Below are 20575 nucleotides of genomic sequence, written 5' to 3'. Positions count from 1 at the left end.
TTGGAGGTGACTCATACACCTTGGAGAACTATGCGTGAAGCGTGGACATGCTCTCATTTCACAAATAACCAAGGCATAGTCACTATGACTCTGGGAAATAAAAAAGAAGAGTGTATGTGTGTGTGTGTGTGAGTGTGTGTGTGTGTGAGTGTGTACTAACCCTGACTGCAGCAGGCTGGAAGAAAGCACCACATTATCGAGGTGCTCAGCACCCCAGCTTAGACGATACGATTCCTTCTCATTCTCTCTAGACAGAGATGGCACCTACAGACCACCAAAACAAACAGTTGCCAAAAACCAATATCACACTCATTAACAATATGGCTGACAATATGGCTGACCCCCACCCCCCACCCCCATCCCATCCCCAGAAATTATTCAGATCGTGGTCTGTTATGATTCGTCCTCACCTGCCGGCTTGTAATAATTTCTTCTATCAGAACTCCATCTCTCTGGTGGAAGCTCTGGTGAAGAGGGGTCTGATGAGGCCTATTTGAGCAGGGAACAGTACATGGATAAAACAGTTTCTGAGTGCCCGTATTGTGTATCTGCCTGTCTGTCTGTCTGTCTAGTGTTTGCATGTCTGTCCTGGTGAATGTAGCAGCTGAGGGTATGAGCAACAACTCCCTCCACTTTGCAAAAACTAATTGCAACTGCAGTTGTTAATGTAGGTTTACATGAAAGGACACTTTATCTGTGTGTGTGCATGTGTGAGAGAGAGAGAGACAGAGAGAGAGCGAGAGTCTCACCTGTCTAGGTTGTGGCTCATGTAGCTAAAGCCATCCAAGTAGTGACCCGGCAGAGAATCGTCTCCCAGCTCTCTAAGGTCTTCTGCTCTCAGGTACTCCCCTCCATCCCCTGTCATGGTATCCTCACCTGAGGGTGAGCACAGGAAGAGAGAAAGAGAGATAGAGAGATAGAGAAAAACAGAGGAAGAGTTTAATATGCTGGGAAAAAAACTACCACGAATCATTTCGATATCATTTTTGAGATCAAAAAGAGCAACTTTCATGACATTACCTGTGAAAATGACCAGAAATGTGCTATAATGGATTTAAAATACAATAAAAGACTCCCCCCCCCCTTATTTTCTCCCCAATTATACTTGGCCTATTACCCCACTCTTCCTGGTCGCTGCTCCACCCCCTCTGCCGATCCAGGGAGGGCTGCAGACTACCACATGCTTCCTTCAATACACGTGGAGCCGCCAGCCGCTTCTTTTCACCTGACAGTGAGGAGTTTCACCAGGGGGACGTCGTATTCCCCCCAGTTCCCCCTCCCCCCCGAAAAGGCTCCCCGACCGACCAGAGGAGGCGCTAGTGCGGCGACCAGGACACATACTCACATCTGGCTTCCCACCCACAGACATGGCCAATTGTGTCTGTAGGGACGCTCGATCAAGCCGGAGGTAACACGGGGATTCGAACGGGAACCCCCGTGTTGGTGGGCAACGGAATAGACCGCTACACTACCCAGACACCCCTAAAAGACTTTTTCTGATGCTCCTTTCAATCAGTTTACATTGTTCATGTGTGTATTTATGTTGGATTTCATTTAGACAATGTAAGATGCAATCAATGGCATTCCTCCCACTCCCTGATCTGGTGTCTGGTTTCTACTACAGCACTGTCACACAGCTGACAGGAATCTGAGGGAAATGTACTCTTAATTTTTTCCCCCATTTATTATTATAAATCATTATTTATCCATATCACTCAATCAATGTGTCCAGGGGCCTCATGTATCAATAGTTACTATGGGCAAATTTTTGCCGACACACAAATGAGATTTTTCAGCCCTGAAGTTTGTCTCAGAGACCAGTGTAGAACCTGGGTAACCCCTGAATTTAGACACCAGCTGGCTAATACTGATGTCTTTGCAGGCCTGGGTGATTGATTGCATGCTTTACTGCTGACTGTCAAACAATCTTGAGGGCTAAAAAATTCCATGGGTGTGCACACACAAATTTTCCCATAGTAACGATTGATACATGAGGCCTCAGGTGAGGCAATAATGATGACAAACACCATGTAGAAAAAAACATCAAATAAGCATTCTTTAATTGTCTTTGTGAAGTTAGTTTCCTCCATTGCATTAATACACACTGTTAAGATGTTATCAGAACAATGTAGCAGAAAAAGAGCAGGTCTGCGTAGGTGCTAAATTGGATTACATAACAGTTAACCACGTTTTCCAGCAAACAGGATGGGGCTCAAAAAGGTTACGGGGTTACTTGTCCTGCAGGCCATATTCCTCTATCTTCACTGCTTGACTGACAAATAAAACAACAACACTGCAGCATGCTCCAAACAGGGTCATTAGGGCCAGCGATTTGTTATAAACCTCATCTTTATTATTGTCTTGTCTTTGTTATTGTCTTTAGTCAGTTTCACAAAGACCAGTGCAGGACAGACCAAGGTGCCATTTTCCAGTACCTTCCAGCTCCACAGACATGTCAGTGAATGGCTGGTCTTCAATGAGCATCAGAGCTATAAAACACACAGCTTTTAGAGGGGAAAAGCTACGAAAACTACATTACCCACCATTTATAGCCCGTGGCTCTGAAAGAGAATCAGCGCTCAAAGCCTTCATCACAGGAAAACTACGCATCAAACTGTATGTGTGTGTGTGTGTGCGCATGTTGGCTTTGTTCTGTTTTTGCATTGGAAGTTACTCACCCTCTTCATCGGACACATCTAAGATTTCCGTCATGGTCTCTGGAACATTCAGTTTATGTTTCTCTGTAACGGTCTGAGGCGTCGCCCAAACACAGCCGTTGAAAAACACAGGGAAAAATAAGGAACATGAGGAAGAGGAAATGCATTTGGACTACATTTGCAAAACGGACGACGTATTGAGAGTTTTCTCTATGAAATTATCAAGGCTCAGCGTTTTGGGGTTTTTACCGATTTCCACCGAAAAATACCCAGATTTTTAAACTGTTTTTCACCCGGATTTTATGTTTCCACGGATCCAAAAGTTGTTCCTGTTCGTGTGAGGTTATGCAACAGTGGCCTCTTGTGGCGAAATTCGGCATGCTGGATGGCTTTGAAAAATAAAAACGCCGAGCCTTGGAAATGATTAATGTTGATCACTGATCAAATCTGAGGGAAGACAGACAAGACCAAGACCTCAAGTAGGTTGAGACACCTAATTGGATCTTACCGTGGTTGTGGTGATGACCTCTTCGGTGACAACCTTCAGCGTGTCCACCACAGAGATATAACCCAGACGTTTAGCAATCGTCAACGCAGTGTTTCCATTCTGACAGATAGGGGAACCACAGAGTGGTCTTTTGTCAATCTTTCTGGAACACTTTGTTTATGAATGAACATGTTAAAAGTGAACTCCCGTGTCTCACCACAGTGGTAGCATTGGGTTTCGCCCCGTGTTGTAGTAGCACGTTAATGATGTGTGTGTTCCCTTGTTGTGCAGCCTGATGAAGAGGTGTGTATCCGTTCTGTAGGACAGGACACGCGGAGATGAAACAGAAAATATGAACTGCTGAATCCTAACCGTCCCTTTAAAAACTAAAACAAAAGAATTAATTTTAACAGTTTCTCCAGAAGTTTAGCTCGCGCTCGTCCGACGTTCAAATCCTACCTTTGTTTTGGCATTGACGCTAGCACCTTGCTGCAACAGGAAGTTCACCATCTTGGCATTTCCATAGTGACAGGCTACTATCAGAGGAGTATATCCAAGCTGAGGCAGACAGTAAAAGTAAGAAAGATATTTACAATTTTGACTTCCCTTTTTTAGTCGTGACATGTTTGTGCTGTTCTAAAAAGGAAAAGTTAACGCAACCACACTGCTCCGCAGAAGATACAAAAACACACAAATATTAGCTTTAAGTTTTAGAAAATCAACAGTGCTTTGGGAGTAAACAACAAAACTTTAATATTGAAACTCGTGCATTTCTGCTGAAATTGTTTTTGGATCTGAAGTCCTTCCTGGCATATCGGTGCTGTTGCTCGACCTATGTACTCGGTTCATTTACGAGAACTAAGACTCGGGTGGGCAGTACTTCCAAATAAATGACGTGTTTTTGAGCCAGGCCCTTTTAAGGCCTTGTAAGTCAAGTTGATGTGTCACTTCGGTAATGTGACCACTGTGTTAAATCCCGGGAAATTTCAGAAGTTCTTTATTTAGATTATGCTGTAAACAAAGGGAAGTTACAGTTCTGTGTGTGTGTGTGTGTGTGTGTGTGTGTGTGTGTGTGTGTGTAAGTTTACCTTAGTTTGTTGGTCTAAGTTGGCATCATGCTTGGCCAGGACCTCTGCTGCGCTGACTCTATCCTCTTGGGCTGTGAGGTGCATTGGAGTCAGTCCACTCTAACCAAAAAAAGCAGAGAAAAAATAATTTCAGTCGTGCTTGTGGTGTGTACACAATGCGTGACCTACACTGGCTGTGAATAGGAAAGGGTGAAAACAGAGGTGAAGTAAGTGTTTGCGAATGACCTTGGTGGGTGTGTTGACGTGAGCCCCTTTGCCGAGAAGCAGGCTGACCATCTCAGCGTGTCCCTCCTGTGCAGCCAGGAGCAGAGGGCTGACGCCCTGCTTGGTCAGAACGTTGGTTTCCGCTCCATACTGGAGCAATGCCAGGGCAATGGATGTCTGGTTCTTCTTGGCTGCGATGTGGAGAGGAGTATATCCATTCTGGACAGGGAAGCAGATTAATAGTAAACCAGTTTATAACTGTTTTCCATCAAAAATATATCTTTTTCAGAACTGATCTTTTTTTTCTTTTTGGCAATCTCTGATATTTAACATGGTTGTATATTAATGCTTGTCAATAATTTGTATCTTTAGGTAATTTTAGTAGTAGTAGACACTGTCAATAGAGTAAACCTTTGCAGTAGCATGAGGCGATGCCCCTTTTTCCAGCAGCAGGAGTGCCACCTGTTGGTTGTCATAGTGAGCTGCCACATGCAACGGAGTTAAGCCATTCTGGAGGAGGAAATATTTGGTTACAGAGAATTAAGTTCTGTACAGGAACAGTTTAGCTATAATTCTAGGTTTTACTGTGACCTGATGGAATAAAAAGTTCACTTCAACAGATGAACAGCAACATTTGGCCTATGACCAGCTTACAGAGAAACAGAGTACCGATCTTTCTGCTCTTGGCTTACCTTGCCAGCATCATCTAGGAGAGCTTTGCGTTGAAGGAGGAGTTGTGCTACATCAAGGCTTCCATACTTAGCTGCCACATGTAATGGAGTAAATCCTTTCTGTAGAGGTGAAAGAAAATCATATTTCCTTTTAAACCTTGCCTCTCAAGGACAAAGACATAGGATGGTCTATTAGGTGTCCTTGTTTGAGTGCTTTAGCACCTGTGTGAGAATCTTTAAATCTAATGTGTTTATGTGGCTGCCTCACTTTGTGTGTGTGTGTGTGTGTGTGTGTGTGTGTGTGTGTGTGTGTGTGTGTGTGTGTGTGTGTGAGAGCCCTCTCTCACCTTAGTGGCCAATGAGTGTGAGGCCCCGGCCTCCAGCAGCACAGCCGCAGTCTCCACCTGTCCTTCCCTTGCCGAGATGTGGAGAGGGGTGTAGCCATTGGTAGTGGCAGCATCTGGATGAGCCAAGTGCTGCAGCAACAGCTGGACAATGTCGGTTTTGCCAAGGCGAGAGGCGATGTGGAGGGGGGTCTGGTCTTCCTATATTTGAGGGATGTAAGCATTGGATATGTCAGAGTGGATTGAAAAAAGTGGGAACGAGACAAAGAAAACAGGAGGAAGATGCAGACAAGGGTTAAGGTAGGTGAAATGAGCCACCATTCAATGTCTGCATGGTTTCTCTCAAATACTTTTTGTAATGGCGGTGAAGGAAACAGTATGGAATACTTCCTGCCAAGAAGGAAACTGAATGGTTAACATTAGTAATGTGACAGCTGACTCACCCTTGCCATTGCGTCGACCAGTGCTCCATTTCTCAGTAAACAGCGGACCACTTCCATTTGACCAGCACGTGCTGCCATGTGGAGCGCTGTCTCACCACGCTGGGGCGCACAAGCACAGAAAGAAAACATCCGCATACTCTATAGAACACTGACAGGCCACAGAAACTGATATCGTATCACTTCTTTCTTTAAGCATTTATCTGTAACTGCCAACAGGTTGTGAAATTTGTGAATCGAATAATTGGTCAGCACTCACAATGTTGCACACATCAGGAGAGGCTCCATTTTGTAGCAGAAGCAAAACAATATTCAAGTGGCCCATAAAGGCTGCTACATGGATGGGGGTCAGGCCAGACTAGAGAAAGAGACAGAAAGGAATAGATGCAGAGAGAGGGAGAGCGAGCGAGAGAGAGAGCAAGAGAGAGAGAGCGAGAGAGAGAGCAAAAGAGTAAAAAAAAAAAGGGTTGAGTATAGAATGTATTAAATTCATAATGGAAAAAAATTCATATCTAACCTATCTTCACTTTAATGTATCTGTAAATCACCTCTGTGATGGCTTGGATGGAGGCTCCATATTTGACCAACAGCTCCATCACCTTCACCCTGTTCTTCTTGCAGGCAATATGGAGGGGAGTAAATCCATTCTGATCCATACGGAGGGCAATTAAGAATAAGTAGAAAGATGAGTGAGTGACTGATCAGGAGAGTGAGTGTCTCTGTTGTGGTATGTCTTTCAGAAACAGGCATGTAAGTATATGTGTGTGTATATGCATGTTTCTGTCTATATGTGTGTCTATCCATACCAGCGCTCTGACATTGGGGTTGGCCCTCTTGTCCAGGAGCAGCTTAGTGACTCTATAGTGGCCACAGTGAGCTGCTACATGCAGCGCTGTAAGGTAGTCCAGTGTGACATCATCAACAGGTGCCTTGTGCTGCAGTAGATGCTTCACACACTCAACGTGGTCCCCCTGGGCTGACATGTGCAGTGGGGAAAGCCCATTCTGGGTGGGTGGAGCAGAAAGGATCGAGAAAGATGGAAAGAAAGTGAGTGAGGTGACAGAGTTCAAAACTAAGGAAAATAAAGAACAGAGAAGTATCATCTATTTTCCTTGTGAAATTAAGCCTGCGGTTCATCTAAAATAATGCATATCTAGCTGGAATTGGCAGTGGTTTCATTATGTATATGCATCTATACAGTACTTTGGTTCTGGCTAACATGGGGGCTCCTCGCTCCAGCAGAAGCTCAACTGCTGGGTCATGCCCACTTCTGGCTGCACAGTGCAGAGGGGTCAGCCCATCCTGAGAGATGAACATAGACACACAAAATGTGAATGCATACAATGCAAAGAAATCCAACTAATTGTGTATAAACTGTGAGGTAACATATTGGAAGTTTATTGCAATACCCTGTACAAACAGCAGATGGTGGCAAAAGGGTGACTCCTAACCTTTAATTTACAAAGTGTGGCAAAACAAGCGTCTCACCCTGGTCTTAGCATCGATCTGAGCTCCTCGGTCCAACAGCAGGGCTACCATGTTGGTATTGCCTCTCTTTGAGGCCACGTGTAGTGGTGTTATCCCATTCTGAAAAGGTGTACATGGACACAAAGTTATGTTAAATCTTATGGGGCTACTCAAGAGGTTCATGAATTGGGACAGAGGCAACCTTGATCAACCAAAACACCACATGTTATTAACCTCTGATCAAACTGGAAGCAGTGAAATATCAGCTATCACAAAATAGACTAAGAATTAAAAAGGCACCGCTATCATTTGTAGATATCTCTGCCTACTCAAGTCTGGCTGAAAACATGTTTAAACAAGAAGGCTACCCTGGCTGTGAAGTCCACGGCAGCCCCTCTGTTAAGCAACAGGGTGGAGACATTCACGTTGCCGTAGTGAGCAGCAATGTGCAAGGGAGTGAACCCGCTCTGTATGATAGACAAAGAGAGAGATAGAGGGTGGGAAAGGGAAAGGGAGGACCCGAGAGTTTGATGGGGGACAGAAAAAGGAGATAAAGTAGGATTTGGATCAGGTGAGAGAATGGGAGAACAGGTAGAAGAGATGAGAGGTGATGCCATAGGAGGGTGATAGAAAAAAAGGAAGCCAAAGAAAGGTTTTTTTTGCTTTTTTTTTTTTTACTTTGGCAGATAGAGGGACAGAAAATTGACTTAAATACATGCACCATTCCCATGACGTAGTGGAGCTGGAAGAAGAAACAAGACAAACAAAGCAACACAAAACGAGGAATAAGCCATACTTACCAAAGCCCAAAAACAAGTCATGCAGTACATGACACAAAAACAAGCAATGCGGCACTTCCGTGCTTCACAGAAAAGGGAAAAGAATTAAAAATTAAACAGTTCTAATTTCCTTTATAAGAAACTGACAACACTGATTTTTTTTTTAGGACATACAATAATAAAGAAAATTGCAAATAAACTAAGGCCTACATCTACTGAAATGGATGGATGGACATTTATATATGAGCTGTATATATAAATATTTATATATATCTATGTCATAGAGTTGTAGCGGTGGTGTTCACTCCTTACCTTCCCATTCTGATAGACATGGTGCAATTTAATTAAGAAACAGAATTACCTTAAATTGGCTTGATATTAGAAAACACAATGTTTTACATAAAGAAAACAAAAAAAGGTTATAGCTTTGCTCGGGTGCATGCCGTATGCTATATGGAAGAAGAGAGGCTTCGATAAAGACATTAAAATGGTTCCCCTATGTGAATTCTACCAATGATGGAGTGGCTAAAATGTATGAACATCGACACACTGTTGCTTCCTACTTTAAAGAATATTCAATGTATTAAAATCAACAAGAAATCAAGGAACTCCAAATGGACAACAATCGGTTCATGATGAAAAATCAAAGTGAACTAACATTCGGAGGGTAATGTTTATTCAGCGCAGTGTGCTGCACTTTCAGCCATGCGGGTGTGGAAAGTGCAATGCCGTCCAATGCATATCCGTATCACATACAATGAGATTAGTGTTTCGAGAATTATGACATGCAGTTTTCCATAGGCCCCCATTCAAATGTGGCAAAGGTCCGAATTAAAGAGCTGAAAGAGATGGTCAGAAGTGATAAAAGGAGGAGCTAAAAAAAAATGATGCGTAGAATCATTCGGTATACCTCCGTGGTTCTATTGACCATCATCTGGTTAGGACGCATAAAGAGAGAGGGGGGGACAGGTGGTTGGGTTGTTAGGGAAAGGAACTTCTCACCACAAGGTAAAAGTATAATATACAGGGTTGGTTAATCGCTGACAAATTAAGACACGCAAAATAGGAAATGGAGCAATGATAGAGGCGCTGACATATACATTATCTGTTGTAAGTATCGCTGATGAACTAATAAACAGAACCAATAAAATTTAATCTAAGTAAAACTGACCAGTTAAGGTCTTATCCTCCCTGTCTCTCTTCCGCCATTTCTTTTCCTTTTTTCTACCAGCCACTTCCTAACTCCAAAAACTTGCTTACTCCTCTCCCCCCTGCCTATCTTCCCCCATTCCTTCTTCCCTATTTCATTCTTGCACTTTCCCCCTTCCTTCCTTTACAATCAACCTCCATCCACTGTTCCACCCTCCAGCCTCCTCCATCCATCCTTCCAGCAATCCATTCATCCATCCACCGCTCACCTTGGACTGGACATCGGCGTTGTGATCATTCTGGAGCAGCAGGGCAGCAGACTTGGTGTCATCCTTGCGGGCAGCGATGTGCAGGGCCGGCAGACGGACCTTGCCCTTGGTGTCGTGCTCCAAGAGCAGGGAGACCACGGAGTTATGACCCTGCTGGAGAGCAATGGCCAGTGGGGTGAAGCCGTCCTGAATTAGGGGCAGAGATTATGGGAATGAGAGAAGGTGGAGAAATACACAGCATGCCTGGAAGCATGCTGGAATATGGGAAGATCTGGACACGAACCCAGCCATGTGCACAGCCAAACAAACGCCACCACATTCATACAGACACATGCACATAGATGGCCATACACACACACCTACCTCTGTTGCAATACTCTGGTTTGCTCCATTTTCTAACAAATAACGCACCACATCCAGGTGATTTTCCTGGGCTGCCATGTAGAGTGGTGTGAAGCCATTCTACAAAACACACACAAGTATACATATAGTACACCCAAAAATACATGCACACACACACGCACGCACGCGCACACACACACACACACACACACACACACACACACACACACACACACACACACACACACACACATACAGTTAGAGCAGACGGTGTATGGACTTGTCAATGGCAAAATACACATATTCATCTCGGGACTGTACTGAAATTGACAGCTTGTGTTCTTTAAGAGGATCGCCACCTGTGACTGAGAGTTGACATCTGCTCCTCTCTTCACCAGAACTTTGGCTACTTGCTCTTGTCCAGCCAATGATGCAATGTGGAGAGCAGTATTTCCTTTCTGAAAACATATGGCAAGGTTAATTCCTAATAATTCAGTGTGTGTATGTTTGCATGTGTGCGTGTGTGTGTGCATTAAAGGACCAGAGTGTAAGATTTAGGGGAATCTATCGGCAGAAATGGAATATAACATTCATAAGTATGTTTTCAGCTGAAAATAAGAATTGTTGTGTTTTCGTTACCTTAGAATGAGCATATCTACAGAAGGTGTCACACACGATCCGTGCCAGAAACCTGAGTTGTTGTAACCTCAACTTCAACCTAATCCCAACCTTATCCTTGCGCATGCGCGAGCCAACAGTGACAACATGGCACATGCGTAGAACAACATGGCACAGCCATGCATCCATCCATTATCTAAACTGCTTATCCTGCTCTCAGGGTCACGGAGATGCTGGAGCCTATCCCAGCAGTCATTGGGCGGCAGGCAGGGAGACACCCTGGACAGGCCGCCAGGTCATCACAGGCTGACACACACACACACCAGAGGGTGTGCTCCAATTATCGGGGCATCACGCTGCCCTTGGGAAAGTCTACTCTAGGGTGCTGGAAAGGAGGCTCCGACTGATTGTCAAACCTTGGATCCATGAGGAACAATGCAGATTCCATCCTGGCCGTGGAACAACGGACCAAATCGGGTTTCCAGAACGGATCAGACAGTTACAGTCTGGAGCGGATCCTCTTCCATGGAGCCCACCATGTTTCACCGCCATGTTTCTACAATAGCCCGGAATGGACAAACCAAAAACTGCCTCTAGAAAGGGCCTTTCGTGTTTTTTTTCGTGAGTTTCTTGGCTACAGTAGGTTCTCCTACACACGGAGGGGTTACTGGTTCATACTGGTCCTTTAATACGTGGGTATTTGTGTGTGTGTGTGTGTGTGTGTGTGTGTGTGTGTGTGTGTGAGAGAGAGACTTTGTGCACAAAACAGCAAGGTGTGAAGGACAGAAAAGCTTGAATGACACTCCCATCACATGACAGGAATGCAGACCGTAGCAGGAATACTGCATCTAAATCTCACTATATAAAACTTCCAAACAGGTTGCAACCCATTTATTTCCAATAATCCAAGGAGGTAAACATGAGCGATTGCGAAACCCATGTTCATCTTAGTCCAAGGACTGCATGGCGACAGATTCCTTACCGGCTGCTTACTGTGGATGGCTATTAAACTTGACACATTAAGCAGCCAGAGTCAGGTAACAAGCAGTCTAACCGCTGCTAACTCCGCTCCAGAGCCACCCACTCTCACACTCTCACTCTCTCCTCCCCGACTCTTTCCTACCAAAAAATGCTATGACGTAATCCTAAACTGACCAATGAAATACGACTTCTGAAGCCAGGGAGCGCTATTTTATTAAAGGCCGTCTTTATGCGTGCCCAATAATCCAGTAATTCAACATTTTAAAGGCTAATTTGCGACAACACCCCATAACGTTTTAAAGCTACAATCCTTAAATTTGTTGTTTTAGTTAAATTTACCGACACGTAGGTTAAGGCGCCAGATGTGACATCACGACATAAGTCATGGTCCAACTGTCCGCCATTTTAGCTGGGTAGCTCAAGTTTTAAGACATATAAAATGCTCTGCTTGATATAATAAATTGTCTGATTGGTTTTTTTTTGTTTCCTGCAAAATAAGTTCAATTATCTTGTTAAAATCCTAAAAAAAAAATCACATCTACTCCTTCTGCCTCATTTAAAAAGGTGCGCCGGGGAAAGCTCTCCGTGCCGGCCAGATTCGTTGCCAGCTCTTTCTACACTTTAAGTCTATGTATGTGTAAACTACTAATAAGACACGTTAGCCCCTAGCTAACGGGTCTGACCCTTTGGCCGAGCGGTTAGTGATGTCGCCTTGTGGTGCAGTACACCCCGTATCGAATGCCGCACCGGGCAAAAGAATAACCGGTTACCTTGGTGGCAGCGGTGGGATCCGGAAGCGTGCAGCTCCTCAGAAGTCTCTTCGGAGCGCGGGAATAACAAAGCGCGGGGGCGCGCTTCCGGGAGAGGGTGACGACTGTACACGGGGTGTACTGCACCACAAGGCGACATCACTAACCGCTCGACTAAAGTGTCAGACTCGTTAGCTAGGGGCTAACGTGTCTTATTAGTAGTTTACATATTGTAACGTGCATGGATAAGGAGACACGCTGGCCGCTGGCTGGCGGGTCTGACTCTTTAGTCGAGCGGTTAGCGATGTCTCCTGCGGTCCGGGCGATACGGGTTCGCTTCCCGGCCGCGGCAGTTCCTGTGGTTGCGTTGTCCCCCGTATTCGCTACAATATCATTTACACAAACACGTAATGTATTTCATGTCTGAGTGCCTGATTAACTTATCGAAGCATAACCAGGGCTGTCATGAACTGTTGATGTGCCAGTAGGCATATATTTATTATATGGCTATATATTGTAGCGAATTCGGGGGACAACGCAACCACAGGAACTGCCGCGGCCGGGGCGCGAACCCGTATCGCCCGCACCGCAGGAGGCATCGCTAACCGCTCGACTAAAGGGTCAGACCCGCAAGCCAGCGGCCAGCGTGTCTTCTAATCCATGCACGTTACAATATTTATTATCCGTCCATCCATTATCCAAACCGCTTATCCTGCTCTGGGGACGCTGGAGCCTATCCCAGCAGTCATTGGGCGGCAGGCGGGGAGGCACCCTGCATAGGCCACCATATTATATTTATAATTAGCCATACATTTTGACAAATAGCGTTTGTTTATCATAAGAATTAAAGGATGAGTTTACTCTCCGGCTCTCAGGCTCCACAACAACATAAGCATCCGTATGTAACGGACTGACTGCTTTTCGGCACCTCCCACTTACGGTAGCAACTGTCGTAAAACACATGTCATAAAACTCACATCTATGACAAAAGGACGACAGTACATAGCATGATATTAGAAACGTAATGCTATTGCCTGATTTGTTGCACTACAGCAAAATCGCGTATGGCTAAACTTTGAAACGTTAGCTAAATACGTGGTCTACGGTTTTACTATTACCAAACAACTAGCGGCAGCTAGCAAAAAAGCTAACAGTTAATGCTATTTATAAGTCACAAGGGAAATATGTTACATGCAGAGAGCTCTCATTTGACTGTTGATGGAGTGAAAGAAATACACAACTTACATAATGACTCCCACTCGCTGTCGCAGTCCGAGGATAACTAGTCGGCACAGCATCAGACTTCAAAACTAATTTATTGTGAAAACCCAGTGACTGGCATTAGGCTATGGAAACGCTGCTCACTAAAATAACCATTGCAGATACGCAGTCCCCCCCCCCCCCCAGGTTTGTAGGCATGTGAGCCCGATGTTTGTAAATAAATTCCAGACCAATTCAGCACTATAGTGGGATCTTTTGGTAGATAGTGAAAGGAAGCTCCAGGGTCCGGATTGCATCTGTAAACTACTAATAAGATACTTTAGCCTCTAGTCAACGGTTCTGACCCTTTAGCCGAGCGGTTAGTGGTTTCGCCTTGTGGTGCAGTACACCCGTATCGAATCCCGCACCGGGCAAAAAAAATAACCGGTTACACATCCTAAAATAAAAAATGCACATTCCACCATATTTGCTGCAAAATTTCCGCTATGAATGAAAAATGCAAGCCACTTTATTTGACATTGTGTTCTTACAACGAACCGTATTCTTACAATTAATTTGTTCTCTGCATTTAACCCGCAAATGGCCAGCCTTCTCCGACATTTGTTATGCCGTATTCACGGTGCGGGGTTTGGCGCGCCCCGGAAGGGGTTAAAACGAACGTTTAACCAGTGACGTCACACGCCAGTTCGCTACAAGTCGCTTGCGAGTCGTGCTAGGAAGAGAGCAGAGAAATCCAAAGTAAGTGATCGTTTCTCGTGCTGTTTTTAAGTCGCTGGTGTAAGCACGACCTTTATATGAGCGTGTTTTTATTTTTTTATTTGTTTCCAGCTGTTACCAAGTGCGGTTTGTCCCGAGGTCGGGTACCCGTCGCCGTTGCTTGAGTGAGGCCTGTAAACGTCCGGTCCAGTTTGCACCCTTGGTAGGCGGAGAGAGGGGTATGTGGCATTGTATTAGTGGCGTGTCTTCTTTTGTGTCTAATTGCTTTGTGTAACGTGTCGGCCCAGTCGTTGTAACGGCGTGTATGGGTTTAAGCCAATGTGACAAATGTGTGAAGCTTTTGTGCTTATTTGATGTTATTGTGATACTGCGTTATGTGTTTTTATGGTTTCACGGTACTCTGGAAGAAATAAAATCGTACCAGTCGAACTCAACGCTGTGTTTATTGATGCCAAGGGCCGCTACATAACCCATCCCACTCATCCTGGTTAAATGCGGAATAGGGGCAGCGGCCAGTTGTAGCACCCAGGGACCAACGCTAACGCGCACTCGCTCTCTGTACTAGGCCGCTATGCGCGGGAAGTTCCGGGTTTCTTTGCCCGCCCAGCATTGGCATATTAGACAGCGATTGGCTTCTGGATTTGTGACGTGTCAACTCTCGTTTGTGCCCGGTATTTTTGAATCTCAGATTTTTGGGAAGCGCACACACAGCTCCTTCTCCAATAGAGGAATGTGAAAACGCCACTCCAGTGACAAGCTTTGCATGGATACTAACAGTATACGCCCATGTCACGCCGCGGCCATCTTGGATTTTTAAAAAAAACCAAGTGGTGAGAACTTAGCCACGCCCCCTTCTTACTCAATTGGAAATCAATGCAGCCGGGGTCAGCAGCAAACATGGTTTGGACTACCAACCTCGAGCACCTACCGTCATTTACCACAATATGAAAACTAAGCTGGATCTTTTCTTTTTCGAGTACTTTCTGCCTCTCCTGTGCCAGTGAGGAGAGACACACACACAGGGCTGTATTCAAAGAAGCTGTTTAATCACAATAAAATAAAAAATAAGATACATTTCATTTTTATACTGTACATTCAATATTTATACATTAGATTGTCCCATCTACAATATTTTCATTCTTTGTCCTTTAACAAAACTGTTGGTTCATTTTAAACTAAAATATGTTCGGTCAACTGTCATTCTGTTGTAGCAATAAACTGGAACTCGCTACCAACTCAAATCATCAATTGTTTACTAAACTAAGATAGTGATTGCTCATCTCAAGGTGTGGGCTAAAAAATGGGACCGCACTGAAATGAAATTAAATATGTTTCAATCTATCTAAGGTTTGTGTGAACTATTTTCTTGTCAGCTGAATTCAACAAAGGTTTAAAACAGTGGTCCCTGAAAATTTGTTAGGAGAGCGCACACAGTCCACAGTTGGTTGACTGTTCCACATAGTGAAAGGGGTATGACTCCATCAAAAATGTGGTACTCCTTTATGCGTCTTATTGACCGTTCGATGTGTATTCTCCAGCCAGCAATACTCTGTGTCTGTGGGCTCATCACAGCTAAACTGTCCACTTGGGCCTAAAAATGCAGGGATGACAAGTTTTACATCTATTTCATCGAGCAGGTCTTTGATAAGGAAGCCCTTATTGGCCATGACCTCATCACCTGACTCTAAGAGGTCCAGAACACCTGACCTCTTAGTTATCTCCTTATCAGAAATACATCCTGTGTATAGATTACTTACCAGGCTAACTGACCCCGAGGGAATGATCCCAATTAGGGATTTCAGTGTAGTGTTACTTTTATAATGGGAGTATGTCATGGTGTTCAAAACCTTCGAACTAGCTGTCACGATGCGGATCTCTGTGCAGTCTAGTATCACTGTTGTGTTTGAGTAGAATTCCCTGAATACTGGTGGCATTAGCTTGTGTACTGCTGCTCTACTAGGCCATATTGGGAGGATCCCTAACATAAAGAGCAAATAGTTGGCCCACGTTGTACAGTTCCTGCTGACTGTGGCTGGCGACACATTGAATCGTACAGATAAATCTAGAGCAAAAAAGCCCTGTCTCACACGGTAGAAGAACAGGAAAAACTGATCAATCAGCGATAAATGCTCTGCATGGAAGCCAGACACAGAAATGTGTTCTAGGTTATGGCTGTTCCTTTGCATTTGAGTCCATCGCACCATGGAATCTGCAGTAGGCTGTAAAGCTAGGAAGAGTGCTTTGAGGGTGTGGTAATCCTTAAAACCAGTGTATAACCTGATCAGATTGGGCGCACACTGGAAGCGTTCTAGACCAAAACGCTCACTTTTTGGCTTTTTATTTTCATCCTCCAGGAAAGCGATGCGTTTCTTTACTGCGTCAAGCTGGTCTTCCACAGAAGGGCTTCACGTCGTAGTCATGATCAGGTAGAGTCGCCCAAACCTCACTGGACACATGAGGATATGTCATACATGTGGGAAGCAACATAAATCCACACATTTTCCTGTTATCAAGATGATGTGTCAGAACAGAGCTATCCACTATTGAAAGATTAGTGAATATATCTATATATCTATATATATATTCTACAATGCAGTAATCTACATGTTTGAAAATTTGTATTGTACTGACAGTACAATACAACTGCTGGTACACAGCAGTACGACATGTTGCTTCCAGCAGTGTTTTCAATGAAGTAAGAAGGAGGCGTGGTTAAGTTCCCACCGCTTTGTTTTTTTAAATCCAAGATGGCCGTGGCGTGAAATGGGCGCATAGCCAAGGTCAGACATTTCAAGGGACGCAAACATAAGAAAAACACATTTTCGAGTGGAGGGCTAGTTTAACCGTTGTTTACTAAGAGCAGTAAAGGATGTCACCTGTGCAGCACCAAACTGTAAATTTAGAAAGACCAAAGAGACCAGGGAGGCTGACATCACTTTCCACGTGTCAGTATATATTAGTTAGAGAACAGATTTGCTTTTAACATATGGGTCATTGTGATAGCTCTCGACAGCATTGATTTTTTTAGCTAAACATGTAAGTTAGGTTGCGCTTTGATGTTTGAAAAACAATAACAAGCTTACACCTCTTCTTCTTTTGGCTTGTTCCCTGTTTGCCAGGGGTCGCCGCAGCAGATTTGATAGTTTCCATCGGTATCCTGTGAGGGCACAGCACCGATGGCGGTCTCTTCAATCCGCACAATGATTTGGCAAAAATTTACATTGGATGCCCCTCCTGACACAACCACTAACCCTATGGACGGGGGCACAGGTACAGGTAATAACAAGCTTACACCAATGTTTTGATAATTGTCTATGTAATGCACACCTCAAATTGACATTTAGTGGGATAATAACACATACGGACATATTGTAGCGAATTCGGGGGGCAGTCCGAGATACCGTCGCCACAACCGGAACGCGAACCCGTATCTCCTGCACCGCAAGCGACAACGTTAACCAGTCGACTAAAGGGTCCGACCCGTTAGTCAAGGACCAACGTGTCTACTTATCCATGCACGTTACACTACCCCCCTCCTTCGGGAAGCGCGTCCCCACGCTTACGCATATCAGCTCCTTCACGCCTCAGGGCGCCTACGCTTCCGATGGCCTTAGGGTCACTCCATCCCACTTCTGACACCAATGTAGCGAATTCGGGGGGCAGTCCGAGATACCGTCGCCACAACCGGGACGCGAACCCGTATCTCCTGCACCGCAAGCGACAACGTTAACCAGTCGACTAAAGAGTCCGACCCGTTAGTCAAGGACCAACGTGTCTACTTATCCATGCACGTTACAATATGAAATGTAACGTGCAATGTTAACATGTATTTACCACATATAACTAGCTAACCCAAAATTAGCCGCTTTGAATCCTGCAGTCATTCATCACTTATTAACACCAGTTGTTACCATCTTACCTCATGCCTTTGCATGAATTTCCTTTCTATACAGCAAACGGACACTACTCCATGTACTGATAAGGTAAAGTAATCCATATTTAGTCTGTCATAGATGGGACTTGAATTTGTGTAATTCAAGTCAAGTTCCCTTCAATTCTTTGATGTGGTCACATGATGGTGCATATGAAGACTGGTATTTAACAGTAAATAATACTTTCCTCTTATCCGGGCCATATTTCTATTTGTGTGCATTATTAAGTGTGATTGTTTGTTTCTGATTCTAACCCAGCCACTGAGGATGCACAAGCCAGTGTATTCTTAGTGCTGGTCCCAAGCCCGGATAAATGGGGAGGGTTGCATCAGGAAGGGCGTCCAACATTAAACCTCTGCCAAATCAAATATGCGGATCATAAATCAGATTTCCGCACCGGATCGGTCGAGGCCTGGGTTACCAGCGACCACCACTGCTACTGTTGGCCAGCAGGGTGCCGGTGGTAGTAGTAGTAGTAATAGTAGTAGTAGTTTGCTTCTGATTAGCTGCTATTGTCAATTAGGATTTCCACAGTATTCCAATATTTCCAATAGTTTTTTCTACATAAAAAATATTGTTAATGTAGTATTCACCCCTCATAATATCAAAGACAGTTCTTCCATATTAAGCTCAGGCACACATGAAAAATGTAATTTTATGCAGTAAAAATATACAATCATAAACAATTTAATGAGATTATCTTTATGACTGAAAGCACGATTTGTTCACTTGGTGTGATTACAATTGAAATTCTACCAATTTTGTTCATTCTAGACCAGCACAATTACCTCACATACATGACTTTGAATAAAAAACCCTACTAATACATTGGTAGAAAAATATTAGGATTAATACAACATAAGCCTTTTTCTCCATAGTTTCCAATTACAGCAAGTTTAGTTAGAACAGGACTCAGGTGAGATGGCTGCCACTATGGCACCATTCTGGGATAGGGATTCCATAGAGATGACATGTTGCCTCTATAGATTTATAACGATGGGTTGAACACTCCCAATCCTAGAGATTCGTTCAGAACGAGAGTTGCCGCCAGTGCTGCCCAGCCGGCAAACATAAAAATAAGACTGAACCTGAGTTCTAGTTATTGATGATTTAGTATCTGTTGATGAAGGTCTTCTACAAGCTTGGTCTGCTATATTTTCTTGTTAGCCACAATAACTTAGCTTGTTCCTTCTGCTACCTGCCCTATTCTTTCACTTTTGGCTGCTGTGGTGAAGATGTAAAATGCTATGAAGCTGCATCATTTTTCACAGGAAAGTCCTACCAGACAAAATCAGCAAGTACAAAAACATTCACGATTTAAATACTCGTGGATTACCTAATGTCCTAGATGAGACAGACAGGATCAAAAAGGACATCTTTAGGATGTCTATAAGCTTGTAACCTCAATCTTGAGTCAATTTAAATGAAGGCAGTTGTATTTGTATAGCACATTATCACAAATTACGAATTTGCCTCAGTGGGCTTAACCTTCAGGATTATAACTTGAAGTAGTTTACATAACCCATTATGGATTTACTTTTAGATCACAAGTCCCCTTTCTCTCTCTGAATTCACACTAACGAGTATCACCACTCTCCTGTTAGATTGGGTTTCATGGGGCAGTGTGAAGCACTGCTGCAGATCTCCTTTTCATTCACACTCTGTCCCGGCACGCCCCCCCCCCTACCTTATTTTCCTCCCTTCTCACTCTTCCTCTCTTTCCTGGTAAACCTCAATCCCTCATGCTCTGCTAAAGAGCAAAGGTAGGGAGGCCATCAGTGGGCGTTGTCTTGTTTGAGTAAACATCAGTGACTTTTATTTCCTGTAATGGATTCTATTTTTCCAGTTCTAGTAAACTGCAATAAATACCAGGGGCTATTTTAACACATGCAATTTAAAGAAAGCGCAAGGAACATTTGTACCTTGGTGGCTGAGTCAACCGGTGCGCCTCTCTCCAGCAGCTCCTCAACCAAATCCTCATGGCCCTCCTTTGCTGCCAGATGCAGTGCGTTCAGGCCATTCTGTTGAAAAGCAGACATCGAAATAAGGAACTGGATTTGGCATTTAATTCACTTTACGGCTGACCAGGTCTAAGACCTCTGCATAGGAGGTTTTAAGAGCATCCAGCAGCAGACCTGTGTTACAGAGCTTGCCAGTGGACAATTTTTTTTAGTGAGCCCTGGAGGGGAAATTTGATTAAAAAGACTTTCTAATGTTTTTGCAAAACTTTTTTTCTCCATTTTATTAGTTGACAGACAAAAGACAGTGTTGTTTATTTTGCCAAATGTGTACACAACTCTCATACACAGCCCTACTCAACACTATGTGTGAAATGCTAACAAGGCTATGTGCTTGTAGTATAGAGTAGCAGATAATAAATGCAAAGAGCTGCTTTAAAACTTTGGACAACGCAGCTCATATTCTCAAACACTGCAGTGTCACTAAGCCGAAGAGCCTAAT

The 20575-nt window shown here is 44.0% G+C and overlaps 1 protein-coding gene across 1 annotated transcript in view; it reads right to left on the bottom strand.

Annotated features, from left to right (window-relative positions):
- LOC130113037 (ankyrin-2-like) overlaps positions 1-20575 on the bottom strand; it is a 121425-nt gene that overhangs the window by 80119 nt on the left and 20731 nt on the right. The window contains exons 3-26 of the mRNA XM_056280553.1: positions 20038-20136; positions 10257-10355; positions 9919-10017; positions 9556-9741; positions 9048-9071; positions 7727-7825; positions 7380-7478; positions 7095-7193; positions 6698-6895; positions 6440-6538; positions 6151-6249; positions 5895-5993; positions 5455-5652; positions 5129-5227; positions 4848-4946; positions 4458-4655; positions 4233-4331; positions 3604-3702; positions 3362-3460; positions 3166-3264; positions 2679-2751; positions 750-876; positions 411-489; positions 161-264 (exon numbers count right to left, since the gene is read on the bottom strand). Of these exons, the coding sequence (XP_056136528.1) occupies positions 161-264; positions 411-489; positions 750-876; positions 2679-2751; positions 3166-3264; positions 3362-3460; positions 3604-3702; positions 4233-4331; positions 4458-4655; positions 4848-4946; positions 5129-5227; positions 5455-5652; positions 5895-5993; positions 6151-6249; positions 6440-6538; positions 6698-6895; positions 7095-7193; positions 7380-7478; positions 7727-7825; positions 9048-9071; positions 9556-9741; positions 9919-10017; positions 10257-10355; positions 20038-20136 (2672 nt within the window). The remainder of the gene's footprint in view (positions 1-160; positions 265-410; positions 490-749; positions 877-2678; positions 2752-3165; positions 3265-3361; positions 3461-3603; positions 3703-4232; positions 4332-4457; positions 4656-4847; positions 4947-5128; positions 5228-5454; positions 5653-5894; positions 5994-6150; positions 6250-6439; positions 6539-6697; positions 6896-7094; positions 7194-7379; positions 7479-7726; positions 7826-9047; positions 9072-9555; positions 9742-9918; positions 10018-10256; positions 10356-20037; positions 20137-20575) is intronic.

This window comes from Lampris incognitus, chromosome 5, assembly GCF_029633865.1.
Source record: "Lampris incognitus isolate fLamInc1 chromosome 5, fLamInc1.hap2, whole genome shotgun sequence".
Lineage (NCBI taxonomy): Eukaryota > Metazoa > Chordata > Actinopteri > Lampriformes > Lampridae > Lampris > Lampris incognitus.
Note: the sequence above shows the minus strand (reverse complement) of the source record. Positions and strands in the feature narration are given on the sequence as shown.